This window comes from Lipophrys pholis, assembly GCF_963383615.2.
Source record: "Lipophrys pholis genome assembly, chromosome: 10".
Taxonomy (NCBI): Eukaryota; Metazoa; Chordata; class Actinopteri; order Blenniiformes; family Blenniidae; genus Lipophrys; species Lipophrys pholis.
In genome coordinates, this window is record NC_137640.1 from 7,640,373 (window position 1) to 7,658,134 (window position 17,762).

At 40.0% G+C, this 17,762-nt stretch overlaps 1 protein-coding gene across 1 annotated transcript in view; it reads right to left on the bottom strand.

Moving 5' to 3' along the window:
• Positions 1-17,762, bottom strand: part of ap1m3 (adaptor related protein complex 1 subunit mu 3) — a 37,297-nt gene that overhangs the window by 16,382 nt on the left and 3,153 nt on the right. Inside the window, exons 2-6 of the mRNA XM_080473538.1 lie at positions 13,094-13,250; positions 12,405-12,472; positions 11,185-11,315; positions 5,792-5,939; positions 3,750-3,876 (exon numbers count right to left, since the gene is read on the bottom strand). Coding sequence (XP_080329664.1) covers positions 3,750-3,876; positions 5,792-5,939; positions 11,185-11,315; positions 12,405-12,472; positions 13,094-13,250 — 631 coding nt within the window. The remainder of the gene's footprint in view (positions 1-3,749; positions 3,877-5,791; positions 5,940-11,184; positions 11,316-12,404; positions 12,473-13,093; positions 13,251-17,762) is intronic.

Consider the following 17,762-nt stretch of genomic DNA (forward strand, 5'->3'; position numbering starts at 1 on the left):
ACTCCAGACAGAATTTTGAGAATCAGAATATCACCCAATCGGTTTGTTCTCTCTTGGTGCATACATTTTAAGAAAATGGCCCAAAAGGTGGAGCCAGAGTGCAGGCGTCTGCAGCACATGCACGCTTATTAAAAGTGGCCTTTGAGATGGCAGCATCTGTGGTCTGCAGAAGAAAATCCAACTTTCACCTGTAGTGTGGTTAATGGAGGGTGCTGAGTGGTGGAAAACTGCTGTAATGACTGTGGGCCTGTGGGCCAACGCCTAAACCCCACATTCAATATTCCACTAAAGCCTGTTTCACCTGCTTTGAATGTAATGCTGGGCTAGACAGACCATCCAAGACAGTGTGTGTGTGTGTGTGTGTGTGTGTGTGTGTGTGTGTGTGTGTGTGTGTGTGTGTGTGTGTGTGTGTGTGTGTGTGTGTGTGTGTGTGTGTGTGGCTTCATTGTTCTCTCTGTTGAGTGTGCATACGTGTGTTGGGTTATGTATGCCTGTGTTTAGAGAGTCAGGAACTTGCTCGTTGCTGTATTGATTTTGATTGCATGTGTGTGTGTCTTGGTGTATGTGTGTGTGTGCAGGTACGGTTGCATACGTGTGAGATTTCCTCTAGCGTATGTTGGGAATGGCTGAGGCCAGGTATATGTAGAGGACGGCAGTCCTCATCAGGAAATGCAGGGAAGCCCTTTAAGAAGTGTCTGTTTTGACAGTGACAGATACTGACTGACTGTCCCCCCCCCACACACACACACCTCTAGAGTATACATATTGTAGCCTTGACCTTATTGTTGCCCCCTGAAATATGAATTTATCTCAAAATGCATGTTTTTTTGTGTGACTTTATCCAGCTTTTGGTTGCTTGGCTCAGAAAGCAACAGCATCTGTCTATGGGTAGAGTCAGAGTATACCCAGAACAGGCTGCCACTCTATCACAGGGCAGAAAAACAGACACAAACACTGTCTCACACACACACACTCATATTCAGCTAAATGTGCAATATCAGGAACACCAATTATTCTCAAATACATGATCTTGGACATGAAGGAATGGAACTGGAGAAAATCCACACGTAGACTGTAATGCCCCCTCTTCACGCAACCCAGACTTGAGCTAGAAACCCTCTCACTGTATATAATAATGTATGAACCGACAGACCCACATACAGCCATTAAAGCTGGCCTAAACAAGTCTATTGACCTTGGTCTCAAATTTAAGCCAAATCTAAACTTTGAAATGTGTCTCATCTAAAGACATTTCTTCATTTTCCTCATGAGGTTTTTAATTTTTGCCCCCACAATAGTGAAGTGCACATCATGTGAGTGGGTTGAAAAAAAAAAAAAAATAGAAAGCACACGCATGTAGTGTTATCAAGACAAGATGGAACCGAAAGGTCATATAGGACACTTTCTGTCACCGCTTGGACCTCAGGGCAGAGAAGAGGAGGCAGCTGTGTGCGTGTGTGTGTGTGTGTGTGTGTGTGTGTGTGTGTGTGTGTGTGTGTGTGTGTGTGTGTGTGTGTGTGTGTGTGTGTGTGTGTGTGTGTGTGTGTGTGTGTGTGTGTGTGTGTGTGTGTGTGTGTGTGTGTGTGTGTGTGTGTGTGTGTGTGTGTGTGTGTGTGTGTGTGTTATATGTCAGGGTAGGATTGAAGATGCAGCGGTGTCCCCTGTGGTTCACTTTAAAGGCCACTCTCACCTGTTTTCATGCTTTTAATGCACAGCAGTAGACAGGTGTGACCTAATTGGTTTTCTGTCCATTGTGACACAGTGAAGACCAACATACGAAAATAAATAAATAAAAACCAGTACATGCTTAAAACATCTCATAATGTTCTGGGTGGTACCTAATCTTTGTACATATCTATTGGTCTTTCATCTTTTTTTTTTTTTTTTTATTAATATACTGCATATCACCACGGTTTAATTGTCATTTTGACATTAAAAAAAATATAAAATCTAGTTCTAAGGATGTGTTTAGTTTTTTGTTTTTGTTTGGGTTTTTTTGGGGGGGGGGGGGGGGGGGTCACTTTTCATAAAAAAGATTATTTAATGTGAAAGCAAAAGTCAATTTTACTTGCCATAAATAAAATTGTTTGTTAGAGGCTGAGGCTTTCACGTGACAAAGTCATTGAAAATGTTGAAATATCTTTAGGATGCATGAACCGGTGTCGGTACTCCAACAATGTCTTGGAGCCCTCAATTACTAAATAATACGAATGACAGTTCTTTCAGTGCCCTGTGGTGACAGTTCTGGATTTCTGCCAGTGGAGGGCAGCATTAAATGATTTATTCTCCTCCCGATACTGGCTGCATCCCGCTGAGATAAAAAAAAAAAGTACACACCATGCAACTATGGTAATCAGGAGTGACTAGGAAATGATATGTAAAGAAGTATAACTGCTGAAGATCGGAGTGCAAAACTAATTCTAATATTTATAAACATTTAGTACGTGTGTGCACGCGAACATGTGAGTGTGTGAGTGTGTCTGGCAATGTGTTTGTTTGATCATTACCCTTGATCATTACTTCTGGAGATATGTGATTTCTCAGACTGCTGCACACAGCAGGGGGATTGGGCGGCTGTGAACACCGGATCGCCACAGACCCTCACGTTTCATCTGCAGGGCTGTAGCCCGGGGTGAGGATTAACTCAGAGGCAAAGAGGCTAGACAGTGATGGAGCCTTTCCTCTTCAGTAGGGAACAGCGGGGAGGCGGCAAAGGAGAAGAGGTGGAGGAGGATGTGCAGGGGCAGGCGGAGGAAGATGCAGCGGTTGGAAACAATGATGAAAAAAATTCACAGAGTGGGCAGAGATGGAGAGGGAAACTAACGATGACAGCTATGAAATCAATTCAGTTCTGTGTGTTTGGCACAAAATATAATAAATACAGTCCTTGGACAGCACCAAACGTATCAAGATTAAGATAAAGTTATAGGAAAAGACAGTCACGGGTGGCGAGTTCAGGGTGAGGCGATTCAGATAAAAGAGAAAATCTGATAAACTTATGACCCCAAACTTGATTTGATATTTTATAGCTTATGAAGCAGGCTTACTTGGTCAGCCTTGAATAATTACGTAATGCTGGCAAACTCCAGGTGTTTTCTTCTAGCGGTTACATTGTATAGTGCAAAACCTATACTAAAATGAGATCCAGCTATAACTGCATTGCTGCGTAATATTTTGTATAACAAAAGGTATTACAATGTCAACCTTAAAATCAAAAGAATTGCTGAACTACACGTACTTGGAATCGCAACAAAGAAGCTACAGGTACAGTATTAGTGCAGATGGCAGTGCAATGAAGCTGTACAAAGCTGTGAGTGCTCAGGTTGGAAGTCATTAACCTGGAAAGGTCAACAGGTTCAACAGGATTCCTGAGTAATTATATCTGCATGGACAAATTGCTGAATGTGTCTGCCGGGCACAGGTTTAATTAAAAAGGTCTGCTATTATCTTACACATATGATACACATCCCAAATAGTAAAAATATAATAATGAAAAATACAAATAAATGAATGTAAACACCACAGACTGGACAAGTAAGCCCACATTAAGGCTACATCACAATCACAACATTACTCAATTAGGAAAAAAATGTGCATCAAAACAATCACATCAACATGGAAATAGAAAAACAAAACAGACTTAAATGGTTTGTTTTTATTTCCATAATGAATTTGAATGTTTGAATTGTTTATTTGTGTAGCAGGATGTAAAACTACAGTTGATCCATGTGTAATTTGTCTGTACTCACTGCCTGTGATCTCAAACAGCACTTTGTCATTGAGGCCCAGTCTGAGTTCAGGCATCCCGGACAGGACCACTTTGAGCTTGACGCAACCAACTATTTCGCTGCGCAGGACGCTGCCGCTCGCACTCACCTGTAGATTAGAGACAAACACAATTCATACCACAATAACGTGATCACTGACGACTGTTTGTAGGCAGACTTGTACACCAGAGGAGGGACGAGTCCCTTGAAGATAAGTTATCAATTACAAATATGCATCTAAGATGAAATACATTTTATGGATGAGCTTTAATCAACGGAACAAATGGAATAATTCATCTCAATGCAATCAGACAACGCTGAAAGGTTCTCAGCACGCAGTGAGACAAAGGCTTCACGATGTGAAAGATGAACAATCTCATAAAAGACTTTAAAAAAAAAAAAAAAAGTCACTGAAAAATGCGGCTCCGCAGCCGCAGTGGTTAAACACGTTAAAATGTCATTTATTTTCCCTTGAAACCAGCCAGTGAATGTTGAGGTGTCCTTGAGGTGTTGCTTCAACGACAAGACATTTGAAAAGAGATTCGTTCCTCTGCTGCAGCTGAAGACATAACATGTCTGTGTACACAAGTGGGCTTTGTGCTTTTAGCTGCAGGAAGTCTTAGAGCTTGAATTTATGTATATTGGGAAGGGGGGCACTGTCTATGAATGTGTATGAATGCAATACTTAAATTTATTCTTTATGTATATACTGTATATATATGTTTTCATATATGTATATGTGTGTGTACATAGGTGTATTTATATATCTATTATGTCTTTGATATTATATGATATTCTTACAGTATAAATTCTGATATATAAAACTATATATTTTTAAACACAGGAAGATGATTCAATAAGAGTTTTGAATATTGAAGAAGCGGTAGGATTAGAGAAGTTTCGCTTCTTTCTAACTCTTTTCATGCTTGACAGATACCAACCAACATCTCCTCCCACCAAAAGGAATCCGCGAATGCAAAGATCCCCATTTAGCTGCCCAAACAGCCTTATCTCATCGAGGTATGAACTCCACTCTATCTCTAATAGTGTGCTGCAGTATAACCAAGAACTTAGCAGCAGATCATTTAAGTGCGATAAGTTACAGGGTCGGGCCGTCGTGCGAACAAATGACAAGCATCAGTGAGCTTTAGTCGTCTATGACCCTGCTGTCAGTTCATCACTTGTCCTCCGTTGGACCACTTTTGAAAGATACTGACAACCGCAGACCGAGAATACTGCACAAGAGCTGCAGGATTGGATTTACCCAGTCATCCATTCTTACTTGCTTCAAAATATATCATCCACCAACGATCGCCATGAAGAAGGTATTTAATGGTTTTGTCAGTGATCATGACAATAGGGCTCATTTCAGAATAACGTTTTGCTTCCTTCATTCTGAAATAATGACAAAAAATAAAATAAAAACAACTTTTTTGGGGGCTCTGTCTTTATGAAATCAACAGTTTTTTGAAGAACTAAAAAAAAACTACTTTTGTTTGCCTTGCATTTCATAGTTATTGAGATAAATCTAAATGAGTAAATATTGACTTAATTTTACTAAATTCACTGAAAGAACAGGTTACTTTGTTTCAGGAAAGTGGATTAAAAAAAACTAACTACTTTCATGAAACAATGAATCACTCCCTGACAATTTTATTGTGTTAAACTCTAATCAAAAATCTGCTCAAACTAATTGAACAAATGTTGCTTCTCTTTTTTTTCTTTTTTTTTTCTCCCTCCAAATGTGTTACGTTAAGGCAAATACATTTCACAATCTTCGGACCACACAAATGAAAAAAACATATTGAGGATGATTGGAGTAATGATATTGAGGGCTATTTCCCTTTAAATCAGCCCTGACCTCCCCCGTCACTGTGAGGGACAAGCTGTCGAATCCAGCAGCTTTTAATGGCTGAGGCAAGGATGATAAAGACGTACAGCGGATCTCGGACTGAATAATGGAGTTGTCCGTTCCTGTTAAGTGACTCTTTCAGGTTAGTTGCCAAAGTAAGCATTTTCCTCACCAGTAGATTTACTGACTCGATGACGTCCATAAAAACTTCATTCTTCCTGTACTTGATGCCCTCCGAACGCCAAGACACGGCGTTGGTGACGGTTGCAGGAGGTCGAGGCGCCCCCACTTCTAATTTATGGCCCTGCTGGGTAATGTATCTGAAAAGAGACAAAGACAAAGTTAAAATACAGCTCAAGCTGTGTCCAAACTAAGATTGTAACGTTGCTGGGCGCAACAGCGTGAAGTACATTAATCAGTTTTTTTCAAAAAATAATAGTCAAAAGCTTCATTAATGTGTTTCATTAAGAGGCAGGTTTTTTTTTTTTCTTAATGAAACCATGAGAAACTGAATTGTAAATTAGTCATTGAGGGAGAGTAAGGGATTAAATGACAGACACCCTCAAGAAAACCAAATGGGAAACGGCAACAAACACGTTTCCTTAATCACGTCTCATGATTCAAAATGAACGAGGTGTTATAGCATAAATACATTAAATAAGCTTTCTATTCATGCTGGTGGAAAACTACTGAAGGATGTAATTGGAAAACTGAGATTTACATAACCCCACTGTGAACGCAGCCTCTAACAATATTGTGATACATGCATTTGTTCAAACAATACTAAACAATTAATTATTGCTCGGGTAAGTAAAACCCAAGCATCAGAGGTCTACGGAGCGCAGGGCTATTAGAGAAAACTGGAACAGCTTTAAAGAGGCCGCCTGTAGAAATTAGAGGCAGCTATCAGTGAGGTTGCAGGTATTCAACAACTCAATGCACTTGAACACCCCCCCCCCCCCCCCACTTCCCCCTTTCATGCATTTTCAATTCAGGCAAAAGGACTACGACTGGGTTAATGAGAGAGGCTCAGGCTCCCAACACTTCATAAGATGGTTCTAGCAGATTGATGGTAAATTAAACATTTGGAAAAAAAATTTATTAACTAGAATTTTTTTTTTTTTTTTTTAATTTGCGAGTTGAAGCCGTCTCAGATGGATGAAAGTTCACACGCGCACACAGATTTATTCACTGGCAGCATAAAAGTATAAATTATGGTGATTATAACTTGGTACATCATCATCATCAAAAACAAATAACCTTTCTCAATTTATATGCTGCTGCTTTCAAGAAGAACATAGTCTGGCAGTTGATTCATTCTTTATCTCGCCACGTCACTGCGCACTGAGTTACTTCATCTCTCTGTGCACATATTGGAGAGGCAGTTTGTTTTATGAGCTCTCTCCCCCGACTCCAGGGACACATAATGACTTGTCATGAGAATACAAGGCGGCCATAGTTAGACAAACAACACGTGACCTTGCATGTTTGTACTCCTAACACCTGCCCCCACCTCTTCCTTTATTCTGTCTTCATCTCTACTGCAGGCTTATCGCAAAATATCTTATATAGCTTCTTCCTGTTGGGGGTTATCACAAGTTGAATGTGAATGAAAACTTCCTAGACGTTTACCGACAGTCATTATAAAGAGGAGACGATAAATGATGGTAAAAGAAAATAAATAAAAAGTCTCTGTTCTAACGTTGAGATCCGTGGCTAACGTTAAATAATGCATTTGTGAATATTTTCCATTAAATTGTAAAATGTCCCTTACAACATCTTCTAAAACATGTTAAATATTTAACACTGTGACTCAACTTCTCGGGAATGAGGGTCGTTTCTCTTTTTTGTTTTGAAATGTCAAAATGAGTTTGGAAATGAAAATATATTTTGTGTTTGTGGATAATTCAGTGTCTAATTCTCTGATGTCTTACAGTCCTGTCCAAGATAAACAATGAATTTGATGCATGTATATTTGTATTTAATCTACTGTGAACTATGGTTGTGTGGCCCTGAAGTAAAAACAAAACAAATCAAAAAAGAGAATGACATTTCTGATTTAGTGTTGGTGAGATCCAGCAATTTATCACACGATGCTTTGTACTCCTCATATATTTTAAACAAAGACTTTATGTCTTATAGCAACATGTGGTTCAATAGTTTCATCGTTGAGCTCCAACAACCAACAACCAAAATATCTTTCGCCATTTAACTATGCATCTGTCTTCTATACCTGCTTTATTTTCAGGTGTGGCTGTGTTAGCTGAAGGCTATCCCAGGGGGCAATGTGTGAAAGGTGGGAAACACTCTGGACTGGTTCCAAGGTGATCACAGGGTTCACACAGAACGACACACAACCGCTCGCCCACCTCGAGGAAACCGAGGTGGGCGAGCGGTCTTTGAATTGTAGCAGTAAGTCTGAACTTGCACAGAAAGGCACTGAGCCCAGCATCAAGTCCAGAGACCTGTACTACAAACAATTGATTTTCCCATATTGAGGTAACGTCAGGCATCAAGCCTGGGTTTACCATCCTATGATGCTGCTTCACTTCTTTCCCGAATCACCATGGTAACTTACACTGAACGGCTAACCTGAACAGGTGATAATAGAGATAATCGAGTATAAAAGCTCTGCCCACTGAACAATCAGATCGCTTGGAAATTGACCTGCCCATTCTTAGATGGTCCTGATTGGTGTGCAGATCATGAGAGGAGCACGACACAATCCTTTTGACAAAATAGAATGAAGCCTCTCCACAGAGAGCTTCCAAGTATGTTTTTGTTCTTGTTCTTGACTTGTTCCCAAGTCCATTTAGCTCCACGAGGGTTGCATCTGAAATAATGAGCTGAATAATAATGGTCACACATGGCATAACAGCAGAAACCTGAATTTATTGAACTACCCGTGTCGTCACAGAGAGTAATTAATATTCCAACACAAAACACGCTCAGACGGGGGACGGAGAATCCCCCCAAAAAAAAACCTCAATGGAAAAAATGGTTATAAAGTGAAATTTAGTGATCAAAGTGCTGACTGTTTATATTGTGTGATGAATTAATGTGCTATGATCTCACAAAGTTAAGTCTGCATTTTTTTTGCATTCAATACTGGCTTTCGCTGCCGCAACAAAGTTGCTTTTAGTCTGGATGATGAGTTTGAATTCTTCAGATTTTTTAATATCGTCTGCTCCTCCATTGCATAAGTTGCTCTGCGTGGTGTACAATCGGTCAAATGCTGCAAACGCCACCCATTTTATGTGAACACGCACTAATCACGATGGGAAAACCCTGGATTGTATTTCTGAATGGACAACCTGCTTCGTAGTACCGCTTATCGAGGATTGCGCATGTGTGGGTTTATCAACCCTGATAATGGAGAGATATCCTGGGTATGTTAATCCCGCTTCGGGTCTCAGGTCTACTTTACTGTCCGGCACTCGATTGCAAATTCTATTCTTTACAATTTAACAAGTGGCAAGTTAATTAACCTTCAGTAGGCGTTTTGTTTCAGGAAAAAAAATGTTGTGAGTAAAGAATAAGAATAATTATTCTTGTTCCACAATCTCTCAGAGGAAACATCTGGCACAAGCCTTTTCTTTAAAAACAAAACAAAAGAGTAAAATAAACTACACAATGAGTTGAAAATGAAAAGTTATTGTTCTTTGATAGTCGCAACCTTAAATCTAAGAAGCATGACTCCTGAAACCATCTCAGTCCTGCTGTATTAAAAAAAATAAAATAAAAAATCCCCAAAATTTACTAAACTCCTTTTTACAGCTTTGACTGAATGTTTCCTATCGGATGTCAACAACAAAATAGTGCTAAATAAACAAGTTTTAGAGTGACTGACAGATTGAGGTGAAGTGTTTTCCCTTGTTTTCTGTTCCCATTCCTCCCACTCTAAATACATGCCGACACGTTAGAAAGTCTGTAGGTGCGGAGATAAAAAGCAACGACAAGTGGGTTCGGGGTCGACGTGGAGTTGTTTTGTTGCTTTGCTGCTCGTTCAGTTTTGCCCCGATTCTCCTCAAAAATGCTAATGAAAAGATCTGGAATCTGGTTTTGGCAGCAAACTGATGTATTGGCAAAATAATTTCAGTCTTAGCAAATACACGTTTACACACACACACACACACACACACACACACACACACACACACACACACACACACACACACACACACACACACACACACACACACACACACACACACACACACACACACACACACACACACACACACACACACACACACACACACACACACACACACACACACACACACACACACACACACACACACACACACACACACACACACACACACACACACACGTATGAAGGCTTATACAGTAACACAACAAAACACACATGAACTTATGCATATGCAACCCCGTACCTTCACATGCATCCACCCACACTCACTTTCACACGTTTGTACTCTCACCAGGTGGGCAGCACGATATTGTAAGAGAAAAGCTGTGTTTTTGTGATGTTTGGGGCACGGAAAGGTCAGAGAACTGGAATAGCTTGCAGACGGAGGGAGAGACGAGCTCTGTGTGTGTGTGTGTGTGTGTGTGTGTGTGTGTGTGTGTGTGTGTGTGTGTGTGAATAGAGAGAGAGATGACAATTGTATGTCTCCTTAGAGAAGACAAGAGCAGGGCTTTTCTGTCTGAGTCTTGAGTGTGTCCAGCTGACACTGTCATTGTGTGCGAGTGCCAATGGGAGCCTGGTAATTATCAGCACTATTCAGACACCAAACATGCACATTGTACACATTGTAAGCACATACACACACAAAGGCAAAGATTAGTGCAAAAAGTAGCGCAGCGAATCCAACGTTAGCGAAATGCGACTAGATAAAAGCCCAATCATGTTTAAGTCATGAAAAGGGAAAAAGAAAATACTCTACGCAACAGAAAATGTCATCAGTTTGAAACTATGTGCATATTAGTGTGGCGTGGCATTGTTTGACAATGAGCCTGAAAACAAATGTCTCACCGAGGGCCTGAAAGGAGGGGAGCAGCAAAACTATCCTGTGTACACCTACAACACAAAAACCTCAAACATAGTAGTTACTCCATTTCACCCACTGAATACCACGAGGCTATTCATTCTGACTTTGCTCACCAGCTGTACTCTGTTAAATGAAAAACGGCCCATGGCACTTCAAATAAAATCCTCTTGTGCTCCTATTCCCCCACGCGGCAACTCACTCGCACTATCAAATATAAGCCGTTATCTTGCTGAAAAACTGACATTCCTCCCTGATGGATAAAACAGGCAGCTCTTCAGCAAATGTGGTTACATTAAAATCAGACTGAAGTGCGGCAATTAGGAATTTTGAGAGTGTGAAACTTTAACCTGATAGCCTAATCAGCCTGATTAGAGCTGTGTTTGCATGACAGAGCACATCACGTTGGAGAGAAAACTTTAATCAAGTTCCAAAATCATTCCTTCATCTTGAAAGTGCGCGCATCTTAAACACCACTTGTCTTCACGACCTCATATCGTAAGATCTGAATGGGCCTAAACAGAAGTCATTTCTGGATTAAAGTCCTTACTCTTGTAAAATCTTGCTGTCCGTCGTTTGAGGAAACCCAAAGTCCATCACTTCATCCATCAACTCGTACACGGTCACAAAGTTGTCGCGGATGCTCTCCTCCTCAAGCTCCTTGAAGTACTCTTTAAAAACCTACAGACACACATGGAAAAAAAAGTTATCGAGGGAACTAATCCAACATCAGGACCATCTGTTCCGCTGCTTATTGAAACAAACGTGTAGCCAAACAAACACATGGATCTAAAGCATGTGAACATACTCAAACCGGTTAAAGTAAACTGGTTAAGTGTTTATAGGGAATTGTGTGAAATTAAAAAGAAAAGTATCCTGTGAGAAGAAGCTCTTGTCACAAATACACACAACAAATGGTACGAACACATTTACTGAACTGACGACGACAACCAAGACATGCAGAGAACCATTCATGAAACACTACGTGAGCACGTTATAGCAGCAGGACACTGAGAGATTGAAGCGAAAACTTCCTGTTGAGTATCAAGTCCTGCTTTGGCTTTTATGTTTCAGTCTGGTAGTGGAGTGATTGTGTTTTTATTTTTTATTTTTTTGGCACACTATGAGCTCTGTCGCGTCAATATAGTGTTGTTTAATACAACTTAAAACTGAACAGCCTATTTTCAGACTATTTGCATTACATGGGCTTTGGTTTTTAAAAATCTGCTACCGACACTGAACAGAGTGAAATAAAAGACCTATAAAATGCGACACTCTTTTTGCTTCAAGTAAAATATTGGTTATCAGTTTAAACGCCATTAAAGGTTTCTTCAAGGTTTCATAACTAAAGTTGAGGGTGGGGATTTATACCGACTGGTAAAAGGTGGGCTTTGCCTTACGGGTCCACACCCTTTTCACCGTCCCGTACAGCGACTGCGTTACTGCAGCCAGATCTCACAAATCTCTTCACATCACTCATGTTCAAGAGTCAAAAACAACAGTTTGAATACTGAAAATATATGCAAACGATCTAAACTGAAAAAGTTGAGAATGCTGATGACACAGTAAATAAACAGATTTAGTGTAACATTTTACTTCCAATCAAAGTATATTAACAAGCTTTCAGAGTCAAAGCATTCTCAATGGAGAAGCATTAACCTCATGTACACCCCAGCGGTGGCGGCTGAATGCTTCAACGTGAATGAACACAAATATTTTGTTGCTTTTGTACAAACTGAACAGACATGAGCTGTCAAACACCGAACTCACCTGTACTATCTTATAAAGAAAGGAGTACACCAGAGCAGCGTTGGCGTTCTTCTTGGACATCGCCACCACTTGAGTACGGACTGTTAAGGAGCATACGTACGTCCGAAGTAAGAGTTGGGTTCTAAAACACAAATAAAACGAACTGTAGACACAAGACTTCCCCTTCAGGCTTCTTTAGAATTAAAAAGTTTAATTCAACACTATAGAAGGTTCTCAGAATGCCTGTGATTTCCATCCAACTCGGCCACACTGAGGTGAAACTGCAATGTAGTGTACAGTGAATACCAGCTATTCACAACTGCAATGTGATGCTGAATTAATAATGTGCAAGGAAATCTGAGTCTCACAATGTGGGGAAAAAGAAAAAAAAAAAAGGAGATCATACTAAGTCTGTGTTAAATTTTTAAACCAGCTGTGATACAGGATGAGATCTAAACAGTCACCAAGAAGCTTAGAAAGAGTCTCCTGTGAAGACCTCATATTATATGCGATTAGGTGGGAGTGTATGCATCACATGTTATAAATCACAAACTAAATAAAATCTGATTTAACTCTGAAGCAGACAACACAAACATCACTCGCTCAGGGAATCGGTGCATCCGCATAGACCTTGACTGAGCACACCGTAAAAAGCAGATTTTAAACAAGCATGACAAAACATCCCATTCAAAGATAAAGTGTGAGGATACAGTAAAGGTTGCTGTGTTTGATCCACATGAAGTGGGATGAACCGTGGCTGACGAGCGGCGTCATCTCAGCGTCTTCTTCCCTCTCTTGGAGGATGGGCATGAAGTGGTCAATTTCATTCATATCCATGTTCCCCATGTAATTTCGACAAATCAGAACCTGGGTGGACAACATAAAGACACACAGAGGCAGAGGGACGCCATATTAGAGGTACAAACATGCTCATTAATTATTCGTAGCTTTTGGCTGAGAAACCAAATCTGCACTCAAGCTGTAACATACTTCAGGAAGAAAAGAAAGAGAAAAGAAAGGCCCTCTAACCTCTGGGATGGACACAATTCTCCACGCTCGTCTCCCAATGAAATGTGCAAACTGTGTATACGGGTTGAACCTGCTGCTTTAATGGACTGATGGATATATGACCATGAATGATGGATGACCAACTTCTCAACATGAACAAAGAATCACAGCGGAGTTCATCATGGTTCAGAAGATTCTTACATTTTATAGTATAGCAAAGCAAAGCCAGTCAAGTTTTAAGGACGGACAGAGTTTACAAATACGTAGGTGTTCAACAATGCTACACAGCCTGGTGGATTAAAATCTAGAACAATTTTATAAGAACACCTTTTGACCAGACGAAAACTCTTCTGGTCTTCGGGTTGAATGTTTCTTCTCTATCTCTCTGAGCTCTGGGGAAAAAACCCGGACCTCACTCATCTCAATATACTTGCTTCTTTTAGCTTACTTTTCAGACTTTTATTATTAATTGAGATCAAAAATGTATTTGTATTTTGCCTTTATAAGCAAACTTAATCCTGGTTTTGCAGAAATGCATTTCATTTTGCTTAAGTGAAGAATGTGTTCACTTGAACACATATAGTAGCTTGCAACATTTCAAGAATTTCCCTCTGGGACTAATAAAGTATTGCTATTGTATTCTATCCTACACCCAATAACCTGTTTCTGACTGAATGTGGGTGTGGACTCAGTACACCACTAAAAAGCTAGGCAATTATGTGGAGACACATCTGTGTTTGCACAACTTGACTCATGACTTTGTGCCATTTACTCTTACGATTACTACGAGAACAGAAAACTGCATCATTCATTTTGTTTTTGACGACATTTGGAGAAAAATGATTTGATAAAATGCAACTTTTCCTTCAAGTGATTCTCTTGCAAAGAGGAAAACCCTTGTGAGTACAATAGAAATCAAACGATAAGAACGTACAATAGATGCCCAAAAGGGAAACAAAAAACCCAGACGTTGACGGAGATAAAAGTAAGAATTTTACTATAATTCAAATTGGCTTATTTATCAAAGAAAAGCAAAATTCTATTTTCTTCGGTTAGAGATGTAGAATTATGGTTGTTCTTGGCATTCGACTGTCACATTTTAAAGTAATATATATATATTGAAAAATTTACTTCATTAACTTAACATGAAATATAAAAACAAATTCAGCACACACACACACACACACACACACACACACACACACACACACACACACACACACACACACACACACACACACACACACACACACACACACACACACACACACACACACACACACACACACACTGAGATGAGTCAGCAGTTTTGCTCAACTCCGGACATGGAATGGAGTGAAGAAAGAGATCAAAGCTTCTTCGCTTGAGGGATCCAGACAATGCGCACACACACACACCGGGGTCACAAAGGGGCAGTTACAACAAAGAAGAGGAAATAAAGAATAAAAAAGGACATTCTTGCAAGGTAAAGTAATCTATGGTAACAAAAAAAAAAAAAGGATATGAACAGGCCACTGCTCAGGTTCTGTGAGCGAAAATGAAAAGCACACGGGGAACAGTTCAGGGGTCAGAAACAAAAAAAGGAGTAGAGAGATAAAAAAATAAAAAATAAATAAATCTTTGCATCAAAAAGAGCCAAAGGGCTTGTGGAATGTTCAGTCAGTCACTTTCTACCACAAAAGAAAAAGAAGACTTCAGAAGACTAATCATTAGGGCATGTTCACTCTGTTGGTGGCAGATTTGTGATACCACTACAAGAGGTAATGACTATCTCGCCTCAAAAACCAGGCTGGTAACTTTCATATCTGTCTTAGTATTCAGGCTGGCTATTTGGGATCTTCGTCTTAAATAAAGGTTACATATGTCTACACCGCTCTGGAGCCTTCAGCCACTCGGCCCCCCACCAGTGGAACTCGCTCAAACCCAACATCAGAAACAACTGAATCCCTGAATTCTTTTAAATCTCACCTCAAAACTTAACCTTTTAAAACGACCGGAATCATTTTAAACCATCTCTACTGATAAATGCCTGAATGTCTTATTGTTTTACTGCTACAAATGTTTTTTTAAGAGGCTGATAAATAAAACGGATTATTATTATTATTTTTATTATTATTATTACTATCATAAAATAATTTAAAAAAAACAAACTTTCCTGATGTTGTGGCTCCCACTCCAATCAGCCCGAAAGTTGATTTTATTGTTAATAGTTAATTATTAATAGATATTATTGGAAGTTTTCACGCTCCTCTCATGTGGATCCAGCTGCCAGTTTTTTATTTAAAGATGCCATCGTCAGGTTAACTTTCACGATACGACTTAAAACATTCCAATTTGTTAAAGCTCAGCGTTCAGGCTGGCTCAGGTCACCCTGGATCATTTTCTAGATTATCTTCTCGAGGTTTCGGCTGTCGTGAGACCTCATTTATTACAGGGAGTTCCTGTCATCTCTTCATTCTCCACACAGTCATGTGCCGCTCTGGCATGTCAACTTCTGTGTCCTTTATAACAGGACTTCTGACTAAAACTGGACGTTTGGACTCGGTGCCTCTGGTCCACATCAAGTCTGCAGCAAGCAGTTGCGTTTGCCTTCCGATATCAACGTGTTCATGGTCTCCCGTCTCCATTCTGGTATCTTCTCTGTTGTTTACAACCTCAACCCGTTGAGGAAGTGCTTTCTTCTGACAGTTGGAAGTGGCACCGAATTAAAAGTAGACGTACAACTTGGGAGTCTTTCAGCGTGTAGTTTGGAAGGTTTGCATTTGCGTGCAGCAGCATTTCTGTAGCTGCTCCAGCTTCTTCATACGATCCTAAAACAAAACTACTAAAAGACGTCAGATTAACTCTAAATTACCCATAAGTGTACGTCTGTACAGGTGTTTTACAAGTCTCTGTTTTTCCCATGTGATGGACTGTCCTATATGAAACCTGCCGGTTGTCAGTCGAGACTGGATCTGGTTGTGCACTACACAATAAATATGGGCTACTTTGCTCCAATATTTGTGATTTCTAGTATCATTTTTTTTACTAACAAATAGATAGTAATTGATTTTTGAACTCCTGCGAGACCAGACAGCAGATGGATGATCAGACTTGCTCATTGCGCGGTTGATAACATAAGATGATCTCAGTAAGACAAATTATTATAAACAAATGTGAAAGTAGTGTACATTTATGTTGCCTATGCTTGCCTGTGAAAATTGGTCGTTATTTAAATCATTAAGGGCCATTATAGTTTGCACTATGCAAAGAAAGCAAATTAATTTCATAAACTAAGAGTCTTAAAAAAACATGCAACATGTTATAACTCTTAAGTTTTAACAGTGAAGACAATATACGTTAATGCATTCAACAAACATCTTAGTTGTTCTTTCAGCATCGCTGAAATTAAACCAAATACTTTATAAGTCTTGGGAAGGGATTGCTTCACTTCATATGGTTTGGGTTTTAACCCTCTAGACAGCATGTGTGTCTGTAAGTTTCTCTGTTCGACATGCTTGACTTTTTATCCCATTCTGCAGCTGTTGTGAGCCGTGACAGTTTCAGCGCAGCTGCAATCACAAATATCATTTTTCTCCTTCCACATTAGGATATGCGACAGTCAACACATCCTTGTCGCGTCATCCTGATTCAAATGTGTGTCAGTAAAACTCAGATTAAAGAGGAAAACATCCGGCGCAATCAGCCGAGGCAGAACACATTAAACAAAACACCTCACAAGAACAGTTGGCATATTTCATGCCCCAAAGCAGAGCGCAGCTATTTAATAATCCAGGTCTCATTAAAGCCTCGTGAGGACGTGTTTCTTTCAAGTTATACCGTCTCTGTAAAAAGCATTTTGTGATCAAATGAGGTGGCATTTATGAATTGCAAATATGTTTACATCTAATTCGTCTGTTATCCCACTGAAACCGGAATGTGACAAGTAAAGTGAGCACAATTGGAAATGTGTGACTTTTGATGGTCTGATCTTGTACTTTTGGGGAATTATGTTTATTTCCCTTGTGAATTGATGAACTTCGAGATGAGTAGCAGAGATGAGTATGCAGACTGGGGCCACGATAAGTTGAGCCATATCTGTTCCGCTCATGCTAATCATCTTATCTTCCTCTCGCACCTGACCCGAGTGTTTGATCGTTATGTCTCAATGGAGACGGATCTGAAGACAAGAACCATGCAACCAGTGGACACTCGATATCCAACAGTCTGGGATCCTAAAAGATCCTCAAAGATGACGATGCTCGTCCCCGCAGAGTTTATCACCTCCAGAATTTGGCAGTGGAGAGGATGCAGTGACCTGCCTGCAGTCCCGGCCAGAACATCTGTCGTTTGTGCACAAGTGAAACAACAATAACAACCACGCCGTAAAAC